At 34.9% G+C, this 27,687-nt stretch overlaps 1 protein-coding gene across 10 annotated transcripts in view; it reads right to left on the bottom strand.

Annotated features, from left to right (window-relative positions):
• The window catches only part of MYO5A (myosin VA), a 157,087-nt gene that overhangs the window by 77,430 nt on the left and 51,970 nt on the right, over positions 1–27,687 (bottom strand). For all 10 annotated transcript variants that reach the window (XM_039889014.1, XM_039889012.1, XM_039889015.1 and 7 more), the window contains exons 3-9: positions 25,886–26,057; positions 23,911–24,055; positions 14,730–14,886; positions 10,270–10,413; positions 7,967–8,048; positions 7,245–7,352; positions 5,369–5,475 (exon numbers count right to left, since the gene is read on the bottom strand). In XM_039889014.1, coding sequence (XP_039744948.1) covers positions 5,369–5,475; positions 7,245–7,352; positions 7,967–8,048; positions 10,270–10,413; positions 14,730–14,886; positions 23,911–24,055; positions 25,886–26,057 — 915 coding nt within the window. The remainder of the gene's footprint in view (positions 1–5,368; positions 5,476–7,244; positions 7,353–7,966; positions 8,049–10,269; positions 10,414–14,729; positions 14,887–23,910; positions 24,056–25,885; positions 26,058–27,687) is intronic.

The raw sequence follows: 27,687 nt of genomic DNA, 5'->3' as shown, positions 1-27,687 counted from the left end.
GCTCTTATAGGCCGTATATGTAAGGATCTTGTTTTCTTATCTTTTCAGCCGCCCTATCATTTGTTTGGATCACTTAACCTATTTACATTTAAAGTAACTGTTGATACCTATGTGGTCACTGCCATTTTATTGTTCATATTTTTTATCTTCTTCTTCTTAAATAAGTCCCTTTAACATTTCTTATAATACTGGTTTGGTGGTGATGAACTCCTTTAGCTTTCTCTTGTCTGGGAAGTTCTTTATCAGTCCTTCTATTCTAAATGATAGCTTTGCTGGGTAGAGTAATCTTAATTGTAGGTCCTTGCTTTTCACCGCTTTGAATATTTCCTGCCAATCCTTTCTGGCCTGCAAAGTTTCTGTTGAGAAATATGGGAGCTCCCTTTTAGGTAACTTATTGCTTTTTCTCTTGCTGCTTTTAAGATTCTCTCTTGTCTTTAACCTTTGGCATTTTAAGTATAATGTGTCTTGGTGTGGGCCTCTTTGGGTTCATCTTGTTTGGGACTCTATGTGCTTCCTAGGTTTGTATGTCTGTTTCCTTCACCGGGTTTGGGAAGTTTTCTGTCCTTATTTCTTCAAATAGGATTTCAATTCCTTGCTCCCTCTTTTCTTCTTCTGGTACCCCTAGGATGTGAATGTTGGTATGCTAGATGTTATCTTGGAGGTCCCTTAAAATATCCTTATTTTTTTGGAATTGTTTTTTCCTTTTTGCTGTTCTGATTGGGTGTTTTCTGCTACCTTATCTTCCAAATCGCTGATTCGATCCTCTGCTTCATCTAGTCTACTATTGAATCCCTCTAGTGTATTCTTCATTTCAGTTATTCTATTTTTCATTTCTGACTGGTTCTTTTCTATGTTTTCTATCACCATTTTAATCTTTCCTATCTCTTCACTGAAGTTCTCACTGAGATCGTTGAGCATCCTTATAACCAGAGCTTGGAACTCTGCATCTGGGAGATTGTTTCCATTTTGTTTAGTTATTTTTCTGGAGCTTTGTTCTGTTCTTTCATTCAGGACATGTTTCCTTGTCTCCCCATTTTGGCTGCCTCCCTGTGTTTATTTTTATGTATTAGATAGAGCTTCTATGTCTCCCAGTCTTAGTGGACTGGACCTACATAGTACTTTATCCAGTATTTTAGTTCTATCTTTTCTGGGGGGAGGAGGGGTTGGTGATTCACTTTATTTTATTTAACTTTCTACTTTGAACTAATTTTAGACTAAGAGAAAAGTTTCAAGAATAGTACAAAGAACTCCCTTCACCCAGATTCCCTAAATACAGTATTAATATTTAACCACATTTACTTGTATCCTTTTCTGTCTCTCTCATTCTTTCACACACATATCCACACACATTATTTTTTCAGAACCTTTTGAGAGTAAGTTGCAAACATAATAGCCCTTTAGTCCTAAACATTTCAGTTTACTTTTCCTAAAAACCAAAGACATTATCTTACATAACTATGGTAAAATGAACAAAATCAGAAAATTAGCAATGGTACAACCTTATTATCAAACCTGCAGATCTAATTCAATTTTTTAAAAAATTTTAATTAGTTTCAAGTATACAGTACATTGGTTAGACATCTATATAGTTCGTAAAAGGGTCCCCCCCCCAATTGCTCCCTCCCTCCTCTGACCCTCCACCTAGCCAACATATTCATTCTAACTGCATTCCCTATATTGTGCTCCCCATCCCCATGTCCATCCATCAGCTACTAATTTGTACTCCTTTAACCCTTCACCCCATTCTCCTTAATTCAATTTTTGTTGATTGACCTATAATGTCCTCTGTGGAAACACACACACACACACACACACACAATATTTCTATAATCTAGGATCCAATCTAAATTCACTCATTGAATTTAGTTATCATGGTTCATTAGTCTCTTTTAATCTGAACACTTCTTCTGAACACTTCTTTACTTTTTTTTGACTTTTGTGACTGGCGTTTTTTTAAAGTTATGTCCCTCCATTTGAGTCTGTATGAGGTTGCCTCATAATCAGATTTGGGTTGTGCCTTTTTAGCAGGAATACCAGGAAAAGGATGTTGTGTTCTCCTCAGTGTGCCATATCAGAAGTTTTATGATGTTGGTTAAGGGACTGTCCACCAGACTTCTCCACTGGAAAGATATTTTTCCCTTTGTAACTAGTAAGTATTTTGTGGGGAGTTCTATCTGTTGCAATAATAATAATTGATTTTTATTATTGTTTTAATTAATCAAATTTGATCTGCACTTGCCTGCACTTTACTAGTTTTTTTGATTCATCATTTCTTTTCATATTTTAGAACTTCTATTTGGGATCACTTTCCTTTAGCCTAAACTATGTCCTTTAAAATTTCCTTTGGTGAGGGCCTATTGGTGACAAATTCTCACAAATTTCTATTAGTCTAAAAACACTTCTATTTTTTCCTCATTCTGGACATATATTTTTACTGGACATATAATTTTAAGTTATTAGTTATTTACTCTAGAACAATGATGATAGTAGTCCACTGTTTTCTAGCTCAAACTGATAAAGTAAGCTACCAGTTTACTTGCTGTTTCTTCAAGAGTAACATGTCTTATCTATCTGCCTGTCTTAAGATTTTCTCTTTGCCTCTGGTATTGTTATAGTGTGCCTAGAGTGTATTTCTTTTTATTATTCTAATTGGGACTTTTTGGACTTTCCAAATCTGTGGTTTAGTGTCATTTCACAATTTCTGAAATTCATTAGAATTATCTCTTTAAACATTATGTCTGTCTCATTCTCTTTATTTCTCTCCATTAGAAATTCTCATTAGACTAAAATTAGAATTTATTACTCTATCCTCATCTCTCTTTACTGGGTCCTATCTTGCATTCTGGATAATTTCTTCACATCTATTTTATAACTCAACAGTTCTTTCCTCAGTTGTGTCAAATCTGCTATTAATCTCTTTTGGCATTCTTAATAGGTTTGACTCTTTATCTAGTTCCTTCTATTTTGTTTGATTGTGGAATTTGTTATTTGTTTTGTTTTGTTTTTTTACTGTGAGTTGATATTTCTTGTAACTGTTATCATGGGATTCTACTGAGGCCTAGATTGAAGGTGGATCTAGTGCCTGACCAATCCAGGACCAATTTAAGCTAAGTTTTCTGTATGTAGCTTTCTGGGACCACACAAGAACTATGAAACAGTCTGGGAGCATGTGTGAAAGTCAGTTCACTGTTATAAATATTTAGGGAACTGGTTTTTCCTCCTCTACTTAGCACTAAAGTTTGAGTCAGATTAACTTTTCTTTGAACTCTTGAAATGAGTGGTGGGAAGATTTATTACTAGTTCCCCATTTAGGTCTCAGCTTTAGGCAGGGATTCCCTTATTTGTTACCTTGTTAATGTAAGTCCTAGGCATTGTCTTTAGTCTCCTGCACCCCAATTAGCTGTGAAAACCAAAGTTCAAGGTCACTGGGTTCAGCAAATGCCCTCAAAGTGAGTTCTAGCTTTAGGGTTCTGCTTTGTTCTCTGAGTTTCTATTTTCACCTAGTTTTGGTCTCTGAGTAGTTCTTGTGCATTTATTTTAAAAACAGTTTTAAATGTAATTAATTCAACATGAAGGTCAATCAGAGCACCTAGTCCAAAACTCAAAAGTAAATTAGAACACCAAGGGACTTTCATTTTACAGATGAGGAAACTAAGGTTCAGAGAAGCTAAGCAATTCACCCCAAAACACAGAGTGAATAAAGTTGAGATTGAATTCAGACAGAGATACTGAAACATACTTCAAAATTAAAGTCGAATTTACCCAAATTTAACTCACACGAGTCTACATGCAGATTTGCTAATATCAATGCAGGTTTCTGAAGAGTGAAACATAAATCTCAAGATTGTCTTCTATAACAATCCGTGAGGTACACTGCTGGTGGGACTGCAAATTGGTACAGCCACTATGGAAAATACTATGGAGGTTCCTCACAAAACTAAGAATTGATCTACCATATGATCCAGCAATCTCTCTAAAGGGTATTTACCCCAAAGACTTGAAAACCCATATCCGAAAAGATATTTGCACACCGATGTTCATAGCAGCATTATTCATGGTGGCCAGGACACGGAAGCAACCAAAGTGTCCTATGATAAATGACTGGCTAAAGAAGCTGTGGTACATATATACAATGGAATATTACTCAGCCATAAGAAGAGATGAAATACTGCCATTTGTGAAAACATGGATGGTCCTCAAGATAACCATGCTAGGCGAAATAAGCCAGACAGAAAAAGTTGAAATCATATGATATCACTTATATGTGGGATATAAACCTAAAAGCAACAAATGAACAGTACAAACAAACAGAGACTCATGGACATGGACAATGGACTAGTGGTTACCAGAGGGTGGGAGGTATAGGAGGAGGTAGTAGGTAGACAGTTAAAGGGGGTCAAATATAAGGGAATAGGGCGAGGGTGAAGTGAATAAAGAAGATCAAATATATGGTAGCTGAAGGAAACTAGATTTTGGGTGGTAAACACAACAGAATATATAGATATCAAATTATAATGTATACCTGAAAATTATATAATTGTATTAACCAATGTTACCCCAATAAACAATTTTAAAAAATCCATAAGGAAGCTATATGAAAAAAGAATTAATTATTTTAAAACTTCCTCCATTTTAATAAAGTTAAAAGATACCTAAGAAAAAATATGTCTCTGTGTGTGTGTGTGTGTATCTTTGATGGTAGTGATCAGCAAACACTGCAAATCGCGAATGCCCAATGAGGACAATTTAGACTGTCAGGTTTATTACATTTTAAACAAATGTTTCCACATATGGAATTGAGTTTTAATTCTCAATGTGCTGTTACAATTAGGTGTGGAAGAGTATGTAAATCATAGTGAAGACACCCCATCCCATAGCCAACTAGTCCCTCTTTCCAGAAATAACCACTGCTAACGGTTTCTTCAATAGGTTTTAACCATATTACGCTTCCGTAACTAGAGACACAAATAAAGTTATCAGTTCTTGGTATTTATTCCAAATGAACCCTTCTCTCTTGATTTACCAATCCAACTTGCATATCTAATTTTTCCCACCTCTGCTTATACAGATCAGACATGTATCCAAGTTTGAGTCTCTACCTCTCTGTCTGTCTGACTGCCTGCCTGTCTGTCTGGTCAGTCTCTCTCTCTCTCTCTCTCTCACACACACACACACACACACACAGTGAGTCATCATTGCACCAGGGATTAGAATCCATATTTCTTTATTTTCAGTTCGAGATTTTACTTTGGATAATATATCTCTCTGATAATGTTGATGGAGATTTCAAATATATTTCTTCCATTAAGAATCGACAAAACTAAAATACAAATCAACTGCTATCACACTATGTTTGTTCTAAACTTACAGGTATTGTGCAGCTGTCTGAATCTCTAGACGTAAACCCAACATTGCCTAAGTGAAGGATGCCAGCAAGTATCCGGAAAATTCCCATCTGATAAGATTCACTAATTCCTGAAACAACAGAGTAAATGAACAAGTGATTAATTTTAAAACAGGAACTAAGCAATCACAGCAGACAATTTTAAGCCTATTTTTAACAGTTGAATATTGCCAGATATTAGGCACATTATAACATGTCATACTTAACAACACTTCTCTCATGTGGAGTGAGACAGACTTGGGCTCAAGGCCGGGCTCAGCTTACATGGGCTGGTAACTTCACCCTTCTATGCTTTTGTTTTCTCTTTTGAGATAGGGAATAATTGTAACTCTCTCAAGGGTGTTTGTGAACATTAAATGAGAAAAGCCATGTAGTATACTTAACACACTATATATGACACATATAAGTGCTACACAGATTATAATCATCATTATCACACATTATATTTAAATATTTTACTAATACTATTACCTTTTCTATTTATATCTACTTGAAATGCAAGTTGTAGTCCAATAAAGCTGTTTTAAGTCAGATTATTTAATTACTTCTTTTAACTACAGACAAGTATAAGTCAAAGAGATCCCAAGATTAGTGTTCAGGCTGGTGTTGTACCCCACACTGATGAGTGAATGTCCATATGCAGCATTAGTGCAAGACCTGAAGGATAAGCTAGGATAAGAAAGCTGGATAGCTCTTGGTTTTTAATCAGATCTGGCTTCACTTTTAAATAAGAGAATAACTTCCAGAATACCAGATATACTTACATGCAAATAAAAATAGTAAAATTATTTTCAAATATGTAATCATATATAGGGTAATTGAGTGTTGGATCTTATAATGAATGTTTTTGCCACCTCCTGCATTACAGCTTTTTCAAATTTCTAATTTTCTATTTATAAACAGATTTAGGCCTAGAAGTAAAGCAGTGTTTTTCAAAATTTAATATGCATGTGAATCACCAATGAATCTTGTTCAAATGCAGACTCTGATTTAGTAGGTCGGAGGTAGGATTTGAGATTATGAATTTTTGCAAGCTCTACAGTGGTCCTGGAGCATATTCTGATTAGTAATATTTTTAAATTAAATTAACTCACTTCAGGGTACTCTTCAAAATATGAGTTTAGATTTATTCATATTTTGAGGTTTTTAAATAATTTACCACTAAAGTTGTAAATATTTAGAGCACTACAGTTCTAAAGAATAATTTACTTATATGTAAACCCAATATTTTTTAATACCAGAAACAAGCCAGTGACATCTCAGCCATTTCAAAAATAGAATAAACTACATGTAATACATTGTTTTGCCACCTAGCCAGCTCAGCCACAATTCCCAGCCACAAAACTACATGTAATACATTGTTTTGCTGCCTAGCCACATTTCCCAGCCACAAAAACAAAAAAACTCAAAACAAAAAAACATACAAAATGTGAGTTTGCACAGGAACTCATTTCATTCAGCTCTAGGTTTCAGATTTCATAAGAACTTAAGCAGAGTTAATTAGTCCTACCTCCACTGATATCCTAAATGTGTTTTAAATAGCTTTATCGAGGGATAATTTGCATACCTTAAAATTCACCTGTTTTAAGCATGTAATTCAATTATTTTTAGTAAATTTATAAAGTTAGGCAACCATCACCACAATCTAATTTTAGAGTAGTTCCCATCACCTCCCAAAAAAAACCTCGTGCCCATTTGCTGTCCAAATGTGTTTTATAAGCAAGTTAAATCTCTCAACAATACTCACTACTTTATATGAAGGTAAATCAACATTACAAACAATGGTTTCTTCAGTCAAAAAGCTATAGCTCATAAGAACTCAAGAAAAAAATTACATTACCTAACAAAGTGCAGGCCTGCCTGGTATGTGCCATCTCCTTGGCATCATCGACTCCTTCAATCACAGGACTGCCACCTTGCTTCGTGTAATGAAAGTTATTTGCATTTCCTGCAATTTAGGAAAATAAAAGATTTGCAGTATATGAAAAAGACTTGACTTCTACCCTCATGTCTACTCTGAATTAGGGGAAGTGATAGAACAAGTAAGTACAAAGAGTCTGGAGTTCCACTGCCTCTGTTTTCAGTGGACCTCAAAACTCAAAATTACATGATGAAGTAAAATATTTGTAGCTTATTTATTCTAACTGGTGAAATTGATAGTCCTTTCCTAAATAGGTTTTATTTCAATCTACATGCTTCAAACACTTTACTACCCTCATGAGAAACCTCATAGGCCTCTATCACATAAACTCCTTAAAATTTTTTCTTTTAATAAAGGCAAATTTCAAACATATACAAAAATAGAGAAATAAGTATAATGATCCCCTAGGTACTCATCATTCATCTTTGACAAGTATCAACTCAAGACCAATTTTGTTCCATTTATACAGCCACTCATTTCTTCCCCATCCCATGGGTTTATCTTGAAGCTAATTGCAGACCTCTTAAGTCATCTATAAATATTTCAGTATGAGACAATCTCTTTTTTAACAAGTAAGCTTATGAACTCAGAAATTAACAGAAAACAATACCAGCGCAATAAATCTAATGCCATATTCATACCTAATCGCAGCATTTTAAATTCAGGTAACTTTGCTGAGGCACAAAGCTGATAGAAGATATGATAGTTTCTCTCTTCTTCTGCCTTTGAAATAAGAAGAGTTTTCAATTACAGAATTTTAATATCAACCTCAGAAAATTCGATCATAAAATAGAATTTTAATATTTAACTATCTCGGTGCAATAAGTTGTCCTTTCCCAAATTTCCTAATACATCATAATGATTACTAAATCATACGATTTATTAGTCATGTGTGAGTACACATATGTGAGTACGTGTCTGTTGGTCACATTCAAAGTAAAATATCTGATAGCAATGCTTTTTGAACTATTGAACAGCCTTATGTATGGCATTATCATAAGAGATCAGTGCCTTTGGGGGAAGCTAAAACTATTTCTTTTGGAATACTCAGTATTTTCTCAGAGTATCATCTTAGGTTCACGATCTTCCTAACACTTCAAATGAAAAAGAATATCCTATCTTTGCAATATTTTATAGACTGAACCATCTACTGTGGTTGTTTTAAGAAATCCACAAATGTACTACATTTTCTATATCATTTTAGTCTACATATTTTAATATCAATAAAACTATCTTATAAAATAGAAAATAAATCATGTACAATTCTAAGATCATTTCTCAGTATTTCCTGACAGTCTTAGTTTTTCCACTTACATACTTTAAAAATACAGTTGTAACAATATTATAATATTATATTCATGCAAAACTGAATCCTGAGACTCTACTATCATATACTCGAATTCTGCAGTGTATTCAGTTAACTAAAGAATAGTGCAAGGAAGGCCAAAGTCGGGTTTGATGCCCAAAGCGGGCTGATATCTGGTAAAGAAAATCTACAACAGGGTCAGAAGACACTGAACAAATTAATAATGTACCAGTGATCATTAGCATGATTAGGCAAAAGATCAGACAGTTCAGCCCACAGCCAACTAGAAAAGTAGGTGGATGTATAGAAATGCTTTGGTTGTCTTTGTACACGAAGGACAATATCAATTATGCTCTCTGTCTGACTTATTTTGACATATCCAACATCCTAGATATTATTTAGCTCTGGGGATTGGGAAACAGCTAGAATTGCTTCAATATCTCTAGATAAGACAAGATTAGGCCTATCTTTATGTTTTGTCTTAAGCACTACTAGCCTCTGGTCACCATACTCACTTAACCTTTAATTGTTTACCTATCAATCAAATCTGTACTATTTACACTTAATCTTCTCTTAGATCTACAAATTTTCCCCATTCTTTCTTTTGGCTACTAAGCTTTTTTTTTTTTTTAAACCTTTACAAGTATATACATATACATTTTACCACTGCCCTGTATGTACCTGTATCATATTAGATCAATGGAGGAGAGTAACTATTGCTTTACTATATACTATACAATCAAGTATTATAGTTTAGGTGGCCACAAATCAGACACAAATCAAAGTCAAAGCCATGATAGTTACAGGCTGCTGAAACATGACTCTCAGTATGACTCTCAGTATGACTCTCAGATACCTTCAAAGCCACAACAGACTTGAGCAATGGAAACTGTAGACTCTGCCACATGGCAGTGCCAGGGGAATCTGAACTTCAGTGCACTGGGCATCCAGTTAAGGGGCTACAGAAACCCAGGTCCCACAGCATGTGGTGGGTCACCAGGGGCGCTTTGGGGGAGTTTTCCAATGGTAAGAACACATTTCCTTGGTATACCCATAAATATGTAGTATTTCCCACTTACAAATAAAAATAAAGGACCAAGAACAGATATGTGAATGAAATCCTATACACAGACTTGAGTGTGTTCTTTGACAGTAGTTCACAACTCAGTTGTGAAGATTTTTTAACTTTCATTATTTTACCTAAACAATATCATAATATAATATTCTAAGAGAGGAGAAGGAAGGAAAGAGAAAAAGAATTTTTTTCTTGACCTGAGTTCAAACTGTAACTTATTGAAAGCATAAACCAATGTCTTTCCTATGAACTGGGAAATATGAAAGATAAGACTAAACTAATAGCACCTTTTAACTAGTCTTTTCCTGCAAGTATCTGAAGAAAAATGTCAAAACCCTTAAACCTAAACCAGGGCCTAGTCCCACAGACTATTATTAAATTGGGTAGTCTCCTGCCTCTAACAGGCATCATTTTACACGTTTCAGTCCAAATGTGGTTTGTAGTAATATCGTCATAATATGCTCAAGAGTATCTGGAAATAAAATGCAGACCAGTAAGCGTGAGCTCTGGAATTAATATGGCAATCTAACACAAGTATTTATATGTGTACATGCCCAGCTTACCTGGAACACCACTCGAGATTTCTCTAAAAGGTAAGTTCTCATATTGGCGCCAATGATTCGATATCTCTTATCAAAACCAATCTCAATATACTTCCCAAAACGGCTGCTATTATCATTCCTGGTTGTCTTAGCATTTCCAATTGACTAAGAAGCAAAGGAAAAAATAAGATTTTACTAGTGCAGTTCATGACATATCATCTATAGAGTCGGTTCAGGGAGAAAAAGGATACAATAGAACACAACTCTTTAAAACAGATTCTTTTAAGAACAGAACCAATTTTGCCCCTGCAGACAGAAGTGTATGTTTTGCTCACTGCACAACCACACAGATATATAGTAATAGTTCGTATCCGCCTTGTTATTCTCACACAATTATTTTCATAAACAGTAAACATAAACCAGCAACTGTGAGGTTTTCATACAGCATTTGCAGTATCTGAACATATTCATGCCAGCAAAAAAAGAGAATGGGTGGACCCAGGAGCTTCTAAGGCACAAGCCGTCTTAGTTAAACATCAGAGTTTTGATTTCTTGAAAATCTTAGTCTGTTTTATGTAAATAAGCTGATTAAGACAAATTAATATTCTCTTGAGAATGTTGCTCTAGTGTTCAGGATCTCATTAGCCAGAAGTTTCTATCATCTTATCCTGTGACAAAAAAGGTCCAGTGTACTGCTTATCTGTAGAGTATTAGCCATTTTCAGAAACCAGATACAATAACATTTGGCTTTGGATTTTGATAGCTGTATCTAACTTGCAAAAGATTTGCTATAGAATACAGAGAATGTAACTTTCTGCTAATCTTTTATATAATCTTCAAATGGCACATGTACTGCTTTCTGATTTAGGTAGCATGCTTCTATACATTTTTCTTTCAAGGCAAAGCAAAAAACATGGTGTAGTTAAGAAAGCAAGTGTTCACGTGATGTATATATTAAGTGTTTAATATGATAATTTCATAAGAGTAATATCTTTCACTTGTGTAAAGCCTGTGACTATTAGGATTAGTATACTGAAGCCATAGCAAAGAGAAAGATGTGAAAATGCTCTAGAGTGTTAAAAAACAATACAACTATAAGTGATGAAAACAGTAACATAGCCACAAAAGTCAACACATTAGATTCTCTGATCCATCAAAGAAAATGTATTTTCACTCTCTGAAATACAGGGCAGGTACTGCCCTATTTTGTTTCAGCAATAAGAACACTGCTATATTTCAGGTTAACATTTTAAATGGAAAGAATGATGAAAGCTATCCTCCCAGCAAAATAACAGAGTGATCTAATGTAGCCTAAGATAACTGAACAATACAGATATTCACTTGGATATTCTCCTTCTTAATATTATAAAAAGCACATCAAAAAGTCTCCCTATGTTCCCATTATTTTTATTTTGTTTAGAAAAGGAAATTAATGATAAATGCAATATATTCTGTCAAAGAGCAGATGAAGAGTTACATAGAGTAGCATGGGAAGCAGCGGTAATAGTTACTGAGTGCTTACCAGGCACTGTCTTGGGCATTTTCCTTTCCCCAGCTAAGCAAGTTGGGGGAAGGGTGAGTCATAGCTTCGCCTTCATTCCTGACTCTTATCCCACCTTCCATATGTTATCTCTCTCCAACTTACTCAGAGTAGGAGTCAGAGTGGCCAACTTGCTAAAACAATACTACACTCTGTGTGAAGAGACAGTGGGTAGACAAGGGTTGAAATAGACTCCTTTGTCTTTGAGTAGAAGGTATTTAAACATAGAACAAAGAAGGGCAGAAGAAGCAAGTGAAATAGAAATCTGAAGATGTGAGTATCAGACCAGGCCCTATTACCAACTTGCCATCATTTAAGTTTTAGTGCTTCAAGTATAAACTGACTAGGATAAATGAGCCCTAGGGTCCTTTTCAAAAATAAAATAATATGATTCTAAGCCTTGAACCTGATATAGAAAGGTTCTATATATAAACAGTACATTTTGTCCACTCCCTCTAATTGCTCCCTCTGCCTTATAAGTAGTGTTTATGCAACAGCCTCCCTTAATACTATTTTCATTTCAATCAGCAAGAAACTGCTAAAAGAAAGAAGTTTTATGGTCTTGATTTTATTATGGATTTCAGTGAAATGATGACAGAGTTACTCTTCTTAACTAAATAGAAATGAAATTCTTCATCTACTATTACTGAAGATTAAAAAAAGAACTATTAAGAACCCAGTGTGGCCCAAGAATTATCTCTGACTCCATCTTAGGATGAAAGTTTCCAGGAGAAAAGGAAAATGAGATAAAATAGAGCAAAAAGAATCACTTCTCTGTACATCATCTGTATTTTGCAAAAAGAATAGTTTGCTTTTTAAAGCATTATGATGTTAACCATGTAGGATGCTCATTATCCAATGATGAGTTTCAGCAGCTCACTAGAGACCTGGACCTGCCTTTTTTGACATCACAGTAAAGAACTCTGATATAGAGGCATAGTCCCAAGGCAGGTTTAAAGCTAAAAATTTTCTGGGCCACATATTCAATATTTTACCTATGTTTTTTCTTGTAACTATAAACCCTTTGTCAGCATTCTCAGTCCCATATTCCATTTTAATCTTTGAAAATGGGATGGCTTAATTTGAGGTTGTTGAAAATTAGTCTCTCTTTAACAAATTTTCTTACTAAAAATTCTCATAGAGAAACTAAACAATAATATAGCAGGAAGTAGCTAAGCATAACTGATGCCTTTATCTTTTTTGTTCATCCTAGCAAACAGGGTAAATTCCTTACAACTGCATATTAAAAAGTAGTATCTGTGGCCATTCCAAAATTTTAATAACACTCATACTAACACAACTCAAACCTGTGTTGTAGAAAAACTGATGTTGCCATTTTTCAAAAGAAATATAGCAAGGTCAAAATATTTCATTTAACTTGACATATTCTAGAAGGTTTGTACCAGACTTATGTTATTATATGATCTAGGCCTAGAAAAGATGAGATTCCTTTGATGCCATCACAATCAAGACCATGGGATATTCTAACATTAAGGACTAAGAATGGCCTAAACTATTGCCATATATTAAGAATTCATTGTCATAGCCAAGAAAAAGTCAAAATATAGTAGGAAGCCCCATTGTTTTTTGGCCCAAAACCCCAAACTGGCTCTGTATTTCCCCAATATTAATACCAGTGTAATCCACTACTGTATTTGTAGCTTAAATGCTTACAAATCTTCATAGTTGCTTAAAATCTTTACTACTCTCTTTTGGCACAAACATGTTTCCTCCTGTCCATGCCATTTGAGAAAACTTTTCCAGTTCTCTTTCCATAGTGCACCTAGTCCAGGAGGCCTCTTAACTTCCCCGCTTATCTTGATCTCTTGACCCCAAGAATAGAAGTCCTGCTGCTCTAGGGGCAGCTCTGTAGGCAAGGGGTCATGGCATTCTGTTCTGATGTGTTACACACAGCACTGCAAACCAGGCACAATTACCTCTGGACTGATTATTGCAAAAACCACTTGTACCACAGGTGCACCAGGCCAGTTCTAAACTCCATCTGTGTCTGGGTGACAAATAAGGCTTGAGAAAGGAAAAATATATAAATAAAAATGCTAATTTGAATTTTTAATAAGAAAGATTTGTTTCTGCATGTCCAAACTAATTTCTCCCCATTTAATGAGCTATACTTTTCTCCAGTTAACAGGACTACTTACAAACATGTAACTTTCCTAAAATCATATTGGACAAATAATTCTCTAGTTACAAATCCTAAAATACTCAAAGTCTCACACAAACAGGTCCATTTTCTTTGGCATAAGCATTTCTACTTTGTATACATATTCCACTTTTGAAAGGACAGCCTTTTGTGGTTCTTCCTTTCTCAAGAATTTATAGTTACCGAATTTCTTTTTCTGACCTAAAACTGTGTGATATGCTTGACAGAAATAAGAAGAAAAATGTTTACAAGGTCACGATTTAAGTTTACAGTTCGAATTTGGAAAAAAATCAAAACTTTATAGCAAAATAGGTTGGACTAAGTATACAAAATGAAATGTGGGCAAAGGAATAATGAAACTCATTCATGCTTGAACACAGTAATTCCTATGTTTTGGAAGAAGCTTAAAAAAGAACTCAGGATTGGGAGAAATGAGTAACTTACACTTCTAGTACAAGGAACGATAGAGTCAATTAATAAGAAAGAAACTTTGGAAAACGAAGTACCACTGCCAGCTATTTAGAGGCAACGATTCAATGTCAGGTTAATTATTCAGGATGAGGAAATAAAGTAGATTCCTCTTTAGCTGACTTTACTCAAAATGTCTACCTTAGTGAACTTCTATTTTTCCTAGATCTCTTACAAACACATGGAGAAGTATTCTACTTTTAGTGAAAGAGAGATCCCAGACCTTCTAACATGTGCTGAATCAATCAACTGTTTTTACATGTTTTTTAACAAGAGAATATAATAAGAAGGCCAAGGCTGCCACTGTCTTACCTCCATGATGGGGTTGGAGGCCAAGACCTTTTCCTCAACATTGGCTTCACTGGCAGAACCACTTACAGTTGCAAAGTATCGCATGGCATACTTAGCTGAGACTGTTTTTCCTGCCCCAGACTCTCCACTTACAATGATGGATTGATTTCGTTCATCTCTGTAAAACAAAGAAGAATAACTGACAGTGCTGCCCGCTTCTGAATGTGATTAACATTATCTTCTCTGTGTTCTCATCAATGAGTCACGGTGAATTTCTGCTGGTTCATACATGCAACAATGTGGGAAGGAACTTAAGAATGATAAGTCCTAATAAAAATAGCTACTTATAAACTAACAATGAACAGAGAGGGAGAAGATATCAAGCATTAAATTAGAGAGCATCACGTCTAAGGATAGAGGGTCTCTGAATTTTTTGTGTATACATAACTCAAAGATACTATTTTATTCCTAGAGAATTATTTTGGTATATTACAGTGCTGTTGTCAACCACCTCAGAAGAGAATGGAGGCACAGCAAAGGAACGTGGAAGACAATCCTATTTAATTAAAATTACAAATTGTCTACTAGCTGATCGTCCATAAAGTAGTGTCTCCCACAAGCTCCATCTTCTACTAAAGTATCCTCACTGCCAGAGAAGAAATGGTTCATTTGTTGGCCGATTTGTTCAAATATGTCAGAACTCAAAGACTGTTACCTTTAATTCATTCACACAATGACAAAAATTCTTAGTGATGAACCTGTTCATAAGACTCATTTCTTTGAGGATAAGGACTTATGTCATGTTTATATTTAATATCCAGCATCTAGTCCAGAACCTGACACATCACAAATGCTCAGTAAATGTGTATTGATTATCAGTAAATAGAACTTCAATGAGCAACCTAGCCTAAGAATCAGCTTCTCTGCTTTGGCTATGATTTCTAGTAGGACATAAGCAGGAAACTTCCACTTCTTGAGATAAAACTAGCAGTCAGTTTTAATTCGTCAAAATAACTGAATGAAAGGTGGTATCATTTGTGCCCTTAATTTACAAAGAAACAAGATGACTTCAAAGGTTTTTAGTAGAACTATCTTATAAGGCCACAAGATGGGAAGGTTATTCTGCTACAGAAGATGATCCTTTTATCTTTGAAAAGAGATTTATTTATCCAACAAATATTTATCAAACACCTCCTACATACCAAACATTGTGCTAAATACTAGAGATATGTTACATGAACCATGATCTGCATCCTCAAGTGGTTGATGCTCTAACAGAAAAGACAGACTAGTATTTCAAAATTATATATGATGGGGCACTGAGAAGGAGCAGGTAGTCAGGGAAGACTCCCTGGAGATGATATCTGAACAAGGTCTAGAAAGATGAGTAGGAGAAAGCAAGGGATGAGAACGTTAGGAAGGAAACATTCCAGGGAAAGGAGGTAACACAAATGAAGGCTCAGACACATGAGAAGTTAAGAAAAAGCAGATAATTCTGTTTGGATGAAACATGGAGCAACAGCAGACAATGTTGCAGAAGTTAGCAAGAACTAGATCATAAAGGTCTTACATGAGATGTTAAGGAATTTGAAGTTCACCTAAAGGTTATCGAGTGCCACTGCAGAGTTTTAAACAGAAAAGAACACAACCCAATTAGTAAAATCACTCTGGCAGCAATGTGGAATATGGGTGGCGAGATGAAAAATTATCAAAGTCTAAATAAAAGGTGTAGTGATCACAATTGAGAGAGGCAAATGGGTTTAAGAGATACAAAAGTAGTAGGAAATCAACCGTTCATGTTAGTAAATTTCCAGAGTAGAAATTTAGGACTTTTCTAAGGAAAAGGTTCTTTTTTCCTTTGAGAAAATGAGGGTCACTGCCTTATTTTACAGACCTTGAAAAATGTGGTGGGAATACCCAACACAGGCCTAATAAATACATTCACATCACTCTAACAGGGCCAGGCAGCAGCCTGTTCCTAACATTCTGACTCCCAAATTGTGTGGAAAATCAGGAGAACCTTGATGACACACTAAGGAATGTCTAATTCTTATTATAGTACAAGTTTGTACGTAACATTATTTTTATAATGATTATTTTATAATGAGGTTCAACTTCCTTGAACTTCATACTCACCATCTCATTTCCTTATTATTTGAATTTCTAGACTGTCTTGGATACTCCATTGCCACTGTTCATTTTTGGCCGATTTCAAGATAAATCATTCTAGTAAAACAGTTCTCACTGTGGTGCCACTGTCCTTTTTTCAGTCATTCAAATGTCCTCAGAATTTATCCTTTTAATATATTAATCAAGGGACTATATCAGCAGTCTTCAGATTACCTTCTACAATATGATTAGAAAAGTGGTCTCTTGCTAATTCTTATATGATCGGTTGTGTCACTACACCCTATGTGATAGCTAACTTGACAAAAGTCTCCCAGCACTTCTTCTAATAGCAAACTAGGTGAGGAGGCTGCCAATAATCTGATGAAAAGGAAATTTTAATAGGAACTGCTCTAAACTGTACTGCCATTGAAAAGCTATTTCAAATCTTAATGAAAAACTTTTATATCAAACAAACTAAAGATTCATATGTAAAAACCCTTTCCTACTATATGGGGAAGAAGAAAAATATTAAAGGCCATAAGATCAAGATTGTTCAAATGTATTACAGAGATTTGTACAAATATCCACATATAGACACTAATGTCAAGCATATGCCAGATAACATTTCCTTTTCCACAATTTAGGATCTTCTGTCCACACAACCAATAGTTTTTCAATGTTTTTAAGGGACTTTGTTATTTCTTATATTTTCCTGACTTTTTGGCAGAGAGAATTAACTTTTTTCCAAAGCCTGGTAGAGCATTCCAATATATAAATGAGTACCACTCTTCCATCATATAAACTTCTTTGAATCCATATTCCAGTTCTAGCTTCTGTCACTTACCCAGCTTCATGGCTTTGAGTAATTACATGACCTCTTTGGGTCACAATTTTCTCATCTTTAAGCTTAAATGGCATCTAAAGTCCCCCTCAAAATCTGAAGTACTATGATCTAAAAGTCGAACTAACCCTGCAATTGATTTTTCAGATGTTGGATTGGCCACAGCCTGTACTCCAAGCCAGGGCAAACTCTTGGGACTATTGGAACAGGACAGGCCTACAGATACTCAGATTGTGACATGGGCAACATTTTTTCACTGGAGGACCCCCAAATCAGAGATGGTCAAAATAAATAAAGGGCTACAATGATAAAAATATAAAATAATCTTAAATTAAGAACAGGAATCAGAAATCTTTATAAAATAAGTACAATAAAGTCTTTAAAATGTTTTTCAGTCCTATCTGGCCATAGGAAGAAATGTCAAAAAGATAGAACAAGAGCAGAGACAGAGAGAAGTAAGGCGCCAAGTAGAAACATGGAAGGGAGAAGGGCAATTCCTAATAAAGACATACAAAAGGAAAAAAAAGTAGAGCATGATAGATATGGGGAGAAAACAGACAAACAAACACACCAGGGATAAAAATTTTATGGTTTCAAGGTGACTAACAGAGTCCGCTCTCTTCTATTCATTTGAGCTGTGGCTTTTAGATTGTTCTTTCACTCGACGAACATGTAATAAGTAGCCATTATTTACCAAGCACTTTATGAAGGTAGAAGACTTTAGGATCAAAGCCTATTGATGGAGAGTGGAAAGCACACAGTTAAAAAAATGCAGTGAGGTAACTGCTAGAAAAGAAGACTACCCAGGACGCTATGAAGGCATGATGGAAGGGTATGGAATTTCTGGGAGATGTGAGGAGGAGATGTCAGAAAAAGCTTGCCAGAGAAGGTGATGCCTGAATTTACTCTTTCTTTTTTAACTGATTGGGGTGACGTTAGTTAATAAAATAATATCTACAGGTTTCAAGTATACAATTCAATAAAACATCGCATGTTTATTGCATTGTGTGTTTACCACCCAGAGTTAAATTTCCTTATGTCACCTTATATTTGACCCCCTTTACTCTTATCTACTTACCCCCTTGGCCCCTTCCCTCTGATAATCACTAAACCGTTTTGGCTGATTTCAGGATAAATCATTCTAGTAAAACAGTTCTCACTGTGGTGTCACCGTTCTTTTTTTAGTCATTTAAAATGTCCTCAGAATGTATCTTTTTAATACATTAATCAAGGGACTGTATCAGCAGTCTTCAGATTACCTTCTACAATGATTAGAAAAACGATCTCCTCCTAATTCCTGTATGATCGATTTTGTCACTACACCCTACGTGATAGCTAACTTGACAAAAGTCTCCCAGCACCGTCTGTGTCCATGAGTTTCTCTTTGTCTTTTTCGTTTGCTGCATTCAGTTGTATACCCTACATGAGTGAAATTATATAGTTTTGAACTTTTTCTAACTTATTTTACTTAGCATGATAATCTCAAGATCTGCCCATGTTGTTCTAAATGGCAGTATTTCACCTTTTCTTATGGCTAAGTAATAATCCATTGTATATATGCACCACATCTTCCATCATATAAACTTCTATCTAAGGGCATTTTGGTTGTTTACATGTCTTGGCTACCATGAATAATGCTACAGTGAACATCATGGTACATATATCTTTATGGATACATATTTTCAAAATTTTGGGGTACATATCCAGAAAAGAGATTGCTGGGTCATATGGTAATTCTATTCTTAATTTTTTGAGGAACTTCCATTCTGTTTTCCATAGTGGCTGTACCAATTTGCAGTCTCACCTGCCCCTCACAACCTCTCCAACACCTGTAATTACTTGTACTATTGATGATAGCCATTCTAACTGGTGTGAGATGGTACCTCATGGTGGTTTTGATTTGCATTTCCCTAATAGCTAGTGAAATTGAGCATCTTTTCATATGTCTGTTGGCCATTTATACATCTTCTTGGGAGACGTGTCTGTTTAGATCCTCTGCCTATTTTTCAATTGGATTATTTGTTTTTTTGTTGTTGAGTTGTATGAGTTCTTTGTATATTTTGGATATTAGACCCTATTGGAGGCGTGTCTGTAAATATCTTCTCCCATTCAGTTGATTGCCTCTTTGTTTTGTTGATGGTTTCTTTTGCTGTGCAGAAGCTTTTTAGTTTGATATAGCCCCATTCATTTAATTTTGCTTTTACTTCCTTTTCTTGAATTGACTCTTACACGGTTATTAGGAGAAACCAAATGGTGTGGGAAAAGGGAAATGGGAATTAATCATGTAATGGCACTGGAAACCCCAGGAAAAAATTATTCAAGGATAGATTATCCACTCTGGTTGAATAAAGAGAGAGGTTTTACACTTTACTCTACTTTTCTTCTATGGTCTTCAGTATCTATATCTATATAGTATCAATATCTCTATTTGGTCTGTCCAGCCTTTCCTTATGTCTATTAAGTTTTCACTTTGTATCAGGTGTATTATTTTATAGATTTTCCTTCTAAACTTTACCCTTTAAAAAATGTAATCTCTCTAGTTTATCATGATCACACTGAATACTATTCATATCTTCCAATACCATCAACTTATCGTCTGCAAATTTAATGAGCATACTTTCAATTCACATCCAGGTCACTAATGAGGAAACTAAGTAATGCTTCCCTCAGGTCTGACTCATGTGGAACACAGTTTAACATATCCACCAATGAATCTCTGATAACTACCCACTGGGTGCTGCCAGGTACCCTAGCTGGTAAAGTGTATAAGCACCTAGGTCTAATTTTTAGCTTATAAGTGAACATGATCACGTAAAACAGAACCTAGAGTTTTACTTTTGCTCAGGCAATTAATCTAATTATTTTTCCCTTGATTTGATCCCATGTTTTAAAAAAGAAAACATTAAGTTAGTGTAATATAATACTTTCTTACAAAACTGTTTTTATTGTGGTGACTTAAAGATGTAGCTTCACTTGAGACTCTAATCCCTATCTCTCTTATTAGAGAGTTGTTAAGTTTTTCTATTTTATAATGACTAAAATCAAGCTACTCTGGTCTCTATGACTACTACTTTTGTTCAATCCCAAGAAGACTTAAACTTTAAAGATTTATACTAGACAATAAGTTCACAATGACACTTATAAGTATTAATTTTGAGGTGTAAATATTTACTACAAAAGAGTGTGCTGGCACTTATGAAAGCTGTGCTTTAGAGGCAGAGAGACTATTCAGGAAATGAAAATAAGCGTTCCCTACAGATACATGCTAAAGTCATTCAATTCCTGGTGAGAAGCCTGTCACATGCTAATCAGATTCTCTCATGGCAATCTGACTTTTCTATTCCATCATCAGTACAGAGCCTCTGCGACTAATATAAAGATGCCATAACAGAAGTAGCTAATATTTGTTTATAATTTTTACAGATTCTTATAGTTACTGTTTTATTCCTACTGTAACCTTATGGGGTAGACAGTACTCAACAAGTCCCCAATTCACATGATAAAGAATTCTGAAGAGGAATTATTTACCGAAAGCTAAGGTGGTCCAGAAGTAAAATTTGACTGGGATTATGAAGAATAAATAGAAATCAGGCAGATAAAGGAAGATGGAGAAGGATATTCTAGGCTAAATAAAAGGTGCAGATATAGAAGTATGCAATGTTAAGCTGAGGGGTTTAAACATGTTAGAGTAAGGTCATTTGGCTGAAAGTAAAAAAATTAAATGACAAAGAAGAAAGGCTTTGAAGTCTCAGACCTGGATTCAAACCTTAGCACTCAGGTATTGTTTATTTAGCATGACAGCCCCAACAAGTTACTTTCCTCAATTTCCTCACCTGTAAAGTGGAGGTGATGATGTTTGCTCCCAGGGATGTAACGAAGATTAGAGGTAACATGCTAACACCATGCTTGGCACATTGTAGGTATCTAAACATGGCAGCTATTAATTAATGTAAGTTAATCCACCTTTTCATACCATACATAAAACTCTCCTTGTCAGGTAGCATGCATTACTTCAAGTTTGTTTGTATAAATAGGATACTTGGTACCACATGGTAGCTGAGTCACAGGCGGTCAGGAGTGTACTATTTTTCCAACCTTTTTGTAAGTCTGAAATTATTATTTTTTTAAGTTTAGGGGGAAAAAAAAGGCAGCATTACAATGAGGCTCTCCCTGAGTCCTATGGCCCACCCATGACTCCCTACCTCCTTTCTAAATTTATTTTTTATAGTACCACTTATTAGTACATGATAGCCTGTATATCTTTATTTTCATTGTTTATCATACCTCACTTCATTAGAGTAAGTATTTTTGTCTATTTTGTCTAATTTGTTCACTGCTGTGTCCCCTATGCCCTAAATAGTATTTGGATGGTGCTCAATAAAGGTCTATTGAACAAGCAATGAATTGTACCTTCCCTGAAGATGTGAGGGGCCTCTATGAGCACTGGTAATGAGAAACACCAGGATTCACATATAGTAAAGATGGCACATCTTCATTTGGTAAAGGAAAAAATGGCAAGAAATGAACCTCCAACATCAATGCCTGACTATAAGTCAAGAAAACAACCAACAAACCAACAAACCAACAAACCAACAAACCAACAAACCTCCAGTTATTAAGAAAAACAACAAAGAAGTCTCCAGTTAAGAAATCACATCGAGTGGCTAAGCCATAGGAAATAATGGGGGCGGGGGGGATATTAGAAAACCAAAGTAAATCTAAGGGTAAAAGGTCAGAAATATTTATATAAATCTAACATTACTTGTGAATTACCAGTAATAAAGATGGTACGAGCCAAGCTTTCATATTTAAGAAGAATATTTTCAAACAAGTGATATAGTTCTTTATGAGCATTATAAAATTTTTCAGAAATTATTTTTAGGCTCTAGAATTCTATGCAATTCCTTCTCTGCCTGGTAGTTCTCAGGTTATACCTGTGGTGTTCACTCTGTACTGCGATGCTTCAATTCTATACAAAATACTGGTGAGCTTTTCTTTAACTTTAGGGAAACAGTAATACTGATAGATGAAATTTTCTCAGTTTTAAGCTTAAAAATATATAGTTTCTTAAACTTGTGACACTTGTTACTATTCTATAGTAGAAGCTGGTATAATATGGCATGTTATATAGTACAAAACTATGTTTAGTCATTTTATATTTAATATGTTAATATTTCACATTGTCAGGCTAATGGAATTAGAAAACTATTCTTCCTAGTTATGTGGCCTTGGGAAAGTTACATAACTTCTCAGTGCTTCAGCTTTCTCATTTGTAAAATGAAGATTAGTAACAATAGCAACCTCAGAAGGTTCTATGAGGATAAAATTAGTTAATAAATGGAAGGCAAATAAACATTGTCTAACACAGAAAGAGTACTTAATAACTGTTTGCTGCTAATTAGAAGTATTAATAATATTTTATTATCAAAAGGGCATATCATCTTCTATGGACTCTGTTATTGAAATAATTCTAAAATTCTGTCATACGCTGATACAGTTATGTATAAATAAACTCTCTCCCTCGTTGGCAAAGAAAAAACAATAACCTCTGTAGTATTAGTTTTCTCTCCACTTCATAAATTGCTTTAGGGTTTCCCATATCATATTTATAACATGCCAATTTCTTACCTGTAGGCTGGAGAAATAACTTAAACATATACTATTTTTTTTATGCATACATAGTTTTTTATTACATTATTAAGAGTGTAATCTAGTCTTGAAAGCAGCTTTTTTCTTCCAATCTCCACTCTCAAAATGTAAGGGTTCCACGGTTAATGTCAAAGACATTTTTAGCTGATGCTGTTCAGAATCACTAATGCCCTAGCACATAACGCTAACATTAAAACTCATATTTTCCTTGAGATTTAATTCCCTAAGATCCAGGCAGATTTCTCCCAGCTCTTAGGCCTTTTAGTTCTGGTCTGCCATTCACTACCTGAATGACACTGGGAAATCACTTAATAACAACAAACCTTGATCCACTCACCTGTACAACATAACATCCGTCCTTGCAGAGTCACAGGATCATGATGAAATTCCAAAGGCAGTTTTTAAAAACTAGATGTCCTTTTACAAATGTGAGGTTATTTTAATAACAATGCAGGCTATCTGAGACAAACTTCATTAAGGCTGTTTATTTAATAATAATTTGCAAGTTGCCATTCACTGTATTTTAAAATACTGCAACTCAGCAAAGAAGAAATTATCACATCTAATAACAGTCGCGAATTAATAAATAGAGCTTCCACCAACCTTGCCATTTGCTTGTAAGCTTCTTCAGCCACTGCAAAGATATGTGGGTCCATATCACCCATGTTCTGACCACTGTATGCATTAATAATATCTTCTCCATAAATAGGCAGCTGTTCATAAGGATTTATAGCTACTAGGACTATACCTGGGGAAGGAATAAAAAAGAAAAAGAAGTCAATGATATCCTAATGGGCACATCAAACTTGGTAAAATGAGAATCAAAATTAACACAAATTTCAATTTCAGTTAATACTGAACTAACAAATTGTTAAGGATAAAAATATGTCATAGCCTTTGCCTCTAAATCCATTATACCTAGTCCTAACTACAACACCATGTAAAAACTAAACTAGGCTATTTAAAATAATAAAAATTGTGGCAATGTTCAAAGAACTTTAAATATTTAAACCAAAAATTCTACTTCTAGAAAATTTATCCAAATTAAATAACTAGAGATTAATGCAAAGGGTTTTATTTTTAAATGAAGATGTTTATCATAATGTCATTCATAACAGTGAAAAGTGAAAATAGATAAAATATATAACAGTGGTTAAATACATTTTGTAATATCCAGATGACAGATCGCCACAAATCATGTTTTAAAAGAATATTAAGTATCATAGGAAAACATGACACAAAACTGAGACTGATTCCAATTTTATATCTATTTATACTCTCTTGCATACACACACATATGGGATATGCCAATATAACATTGGTTATTGTTTGGTGGTGAATTACATGTTATTATTTATGTAATTATCTTCCTTTTTATACTTTCTTATATTTCCTTACATTTTACAGTAGGTGTATGTTAACGTAATGAAGTCATCATTCAACAAATATTTTTTCAGCTCCAATTATGTTTCAAGTCTAAGTGCTAGATTTATAAAAGTAAACAAAAAAAGACAAATCTTTATCCTCAAGGACCTTATATTCCAATAAGAAATTCAAACAATTAGCAAGATGAGTAAAATATATATCATAGGTTAGATAGTAGTAAGGAAAAAGGAGAAAAAATTAAACAGAAGGGAGATAGATACTAAGGAAGAGGCAAGGGGTTTGTGATTTAGATAGGAGGGTGGGCAAAGGAAGGCTTCACCAAGAAGGTTACATATGTACGAGAAAAAATAAAGAAAAATGAAAATTGAGAAAAAGAAATATTCAGTTAATATAAAAGAAAAATAGTTAATATCAAGGATATAAAAGATATAAATTCTTTTCAGAAGAAAAGCTATCTGTTCCTGTTTAAAACAGGAGGGTAATGAAGAAATTATAGCACTGAGTGGGATACTCCAAGCAAATAAACTTAGAAGGAAACGAATGGAAATCTTGGATCTGAGTCTCAGAGAAGAACAAGTAGTGAAAAAAAGATAAGAAGTCAATAGAGAAAATAAAGAATAAGAAGAAAACAGAGAGAAAAAAAGGAAAGAGGGAAAGGAACCCAAATGTACACACATGTGCATGCTTAATTTCTAAGAGAGAGATAAAGAATCCTGAGCTGGGTCCCTGAGAGCAAATATTGCAACGAGCATGGGCCCATGCAAGCAGATCAAGCTAAAATAGTTACTACGAGTCAAGCAATTGAGAAAAAGAGAATAATCAACTCAAACCAGCCCTGAACATAAGTCTTTGGACAATGACTCTCCATGTAGTAGTTTTTGTAAGAGATAAAAATAACTGGCAAATTGGCATTGAATTTGACATACGACTTCTCTGGTGGGGGGAAATCCAAAAACAGGCCCAGTTCTTTTCATTTTGAGAAAAATTATGTAAGTTCACAAAAGAGCTTCTTCACATGAAATGCAACCAGCTAATGAACACGCGTAAATTTTTCTGATAAGCCTGAAATGAATTTGTCTCTAAGAGAAAATCAAACCGCATCCTCCTTTCCTCATGCAGAGTTATTTCCAAGGCTATGCTCCTTAGAGGGAAGCATTCACAGTCCACTGAGACAGCAAGGCACACTACATACCACAATATGTATAAATAAGTTTGGAATCAATAAAGCGAACTCTGAGATTGTGGAGCACAGCAGGCTCATGAAGATAGCTGAGGGCCGTGAGGTCATTTTCACCCACGAGTATGTCAGGGTTTCTTAAGTGAGGCAGTTCCTTGGTCTTTGGATCTAGATGATACTCCAAATCCTGAAAATACACAAAATATAGCATATGGATAAATCACAGCCATAAACCTGAAATAAGCCCATGCATTTTCCTTATTTCCTATTCCTCAGTCGCTTCTCAGTTTTAAACACATTATATTTCTGACACTTTCCAAAAGCACAGAGACTGATGGAAACAGCAAAAAATAAGGAGAGTTTTCTTTTACACTAGATGTATTAACTTTTATTAACAATTTTTGCTAATATAGCTTGAGAAGTCATAGCCTAGATTATTTTTCCCAGTTACTGAAACAAAAGTTTTTAATCTTTATTTTAGCTTTTTTCTTTTTTTCCCCCTCTTCACCTGTGATAAATGAAAGGCAGTATAACAGAGTGGTCCAGACCTTGGCTCTAGAGTCAGATGCACCCGGATTCAAATCCTAAAACTGGTACTTCTTTTGTGTTCTTGGGTACATTATTTAACCTAAACCCTTCCTTTGTAAAAAGGGCATAATAGAAACAGCTCAGAGGGGTGTGGTAAAAATTAAATGAGGCAATGCCTAGCATGTGGTAAATACTTGGGAACTTCTGAACTCCAAGAAGCCCAAGAATCCCTTGATATTAGCAATATATATACATATGTGTACTTTTTTGAAAGACAATCCACAGTTTTCATTTGATTTTTTAAAATTTTATTTTATTAGTTTCAGTATACAGTACATTGGTTAGACATTTATATAGTTTATAAAACGATTCCCCTAATTACTCTTTCTCTCCTCTGGCTCTCTACCTAGCCAATATATTAATGCTAACTACATTCCCTATGCCATGCTCCCCATCCCCGTGACCATCTATCAACTCCTAATTTGTACTTCTAACTTGGCCTCAAAAGTTAAGAAATACTACTCACTTTAAAGCCAAGGGAATATGGCTTTATAGCAAAGCCAAACATGGAAACTGTCAGTTCAACTATGTATTAAAGGCAAATAACATATAAGAAGTGAAAAGGGGAAAAAATGCAATTTAATTGTGGGGAGGGAAAAGCTGGTTTTCTAAAAAGCCACTTTTGTTAATATTGAAAAGATAAACAGAGGCCAAATATTCAAAACTGGTTGGAATGAACTATGCTAAATGTGAAGAAAATTTACAATCTCCCCCTCTACCTCTCTCTGCCTGTTTATTAAAAGGGTATAATAAACTGGTCCTTGCATTGGCCCCTGCAATACATAAAAGAAAACCACTTCTGGCTGTACAATCTCAGGCAGAACTACTTAATGTCTCTGAGCCTTGGCTTCTTATCTGGAAAATAGTTTGATACCACCTACCAACATACAGTGTTGCTGTGAGAATTAATATAAGAAAACATAGCCCAAAGTACCTAATACAGAGTAGATGACCAATAAATGTTGAATAAATGAACTCCCTTGTTTGTCATTCAAGGCCCTCTAATCTCACCTAATTCTTCCTTACCTTATTCCCAACTCATCTCTTTATCCCTGTGCTGCTCTCCTGAAATCCTCCACGGGGCCACCAATGAGTCCTTTCTAAAACACGAACCTGGCACCCTTCCTCTGTTTATAAACACTACAATCAGCTATGTTTCAACTGTAGCACAGCAGTTGAAGTCCAAGAGATTCAGCATGAACACCAAGTCCTCTGTGATCTGGTTCTGC

This window comes from Pteropus medius, unplaced genomic scaffold, assembly GCF_902729225.1.
Source record: "Pteropus medius unplaced genomic scaffold, Ma_sr-lr_union100, whole genome shotgun sequence".
Lineage (NCBI taxonomy): Eukaryota > Metazoa > Chordata > Mammalia > Chiroptera > Pteropodidae > Pteropus > Pteropus medius.
Note: the sequence above shows the minus strand (reverse complement) of the source record. Positions and strands in the feature narration are given on the sequence as shown.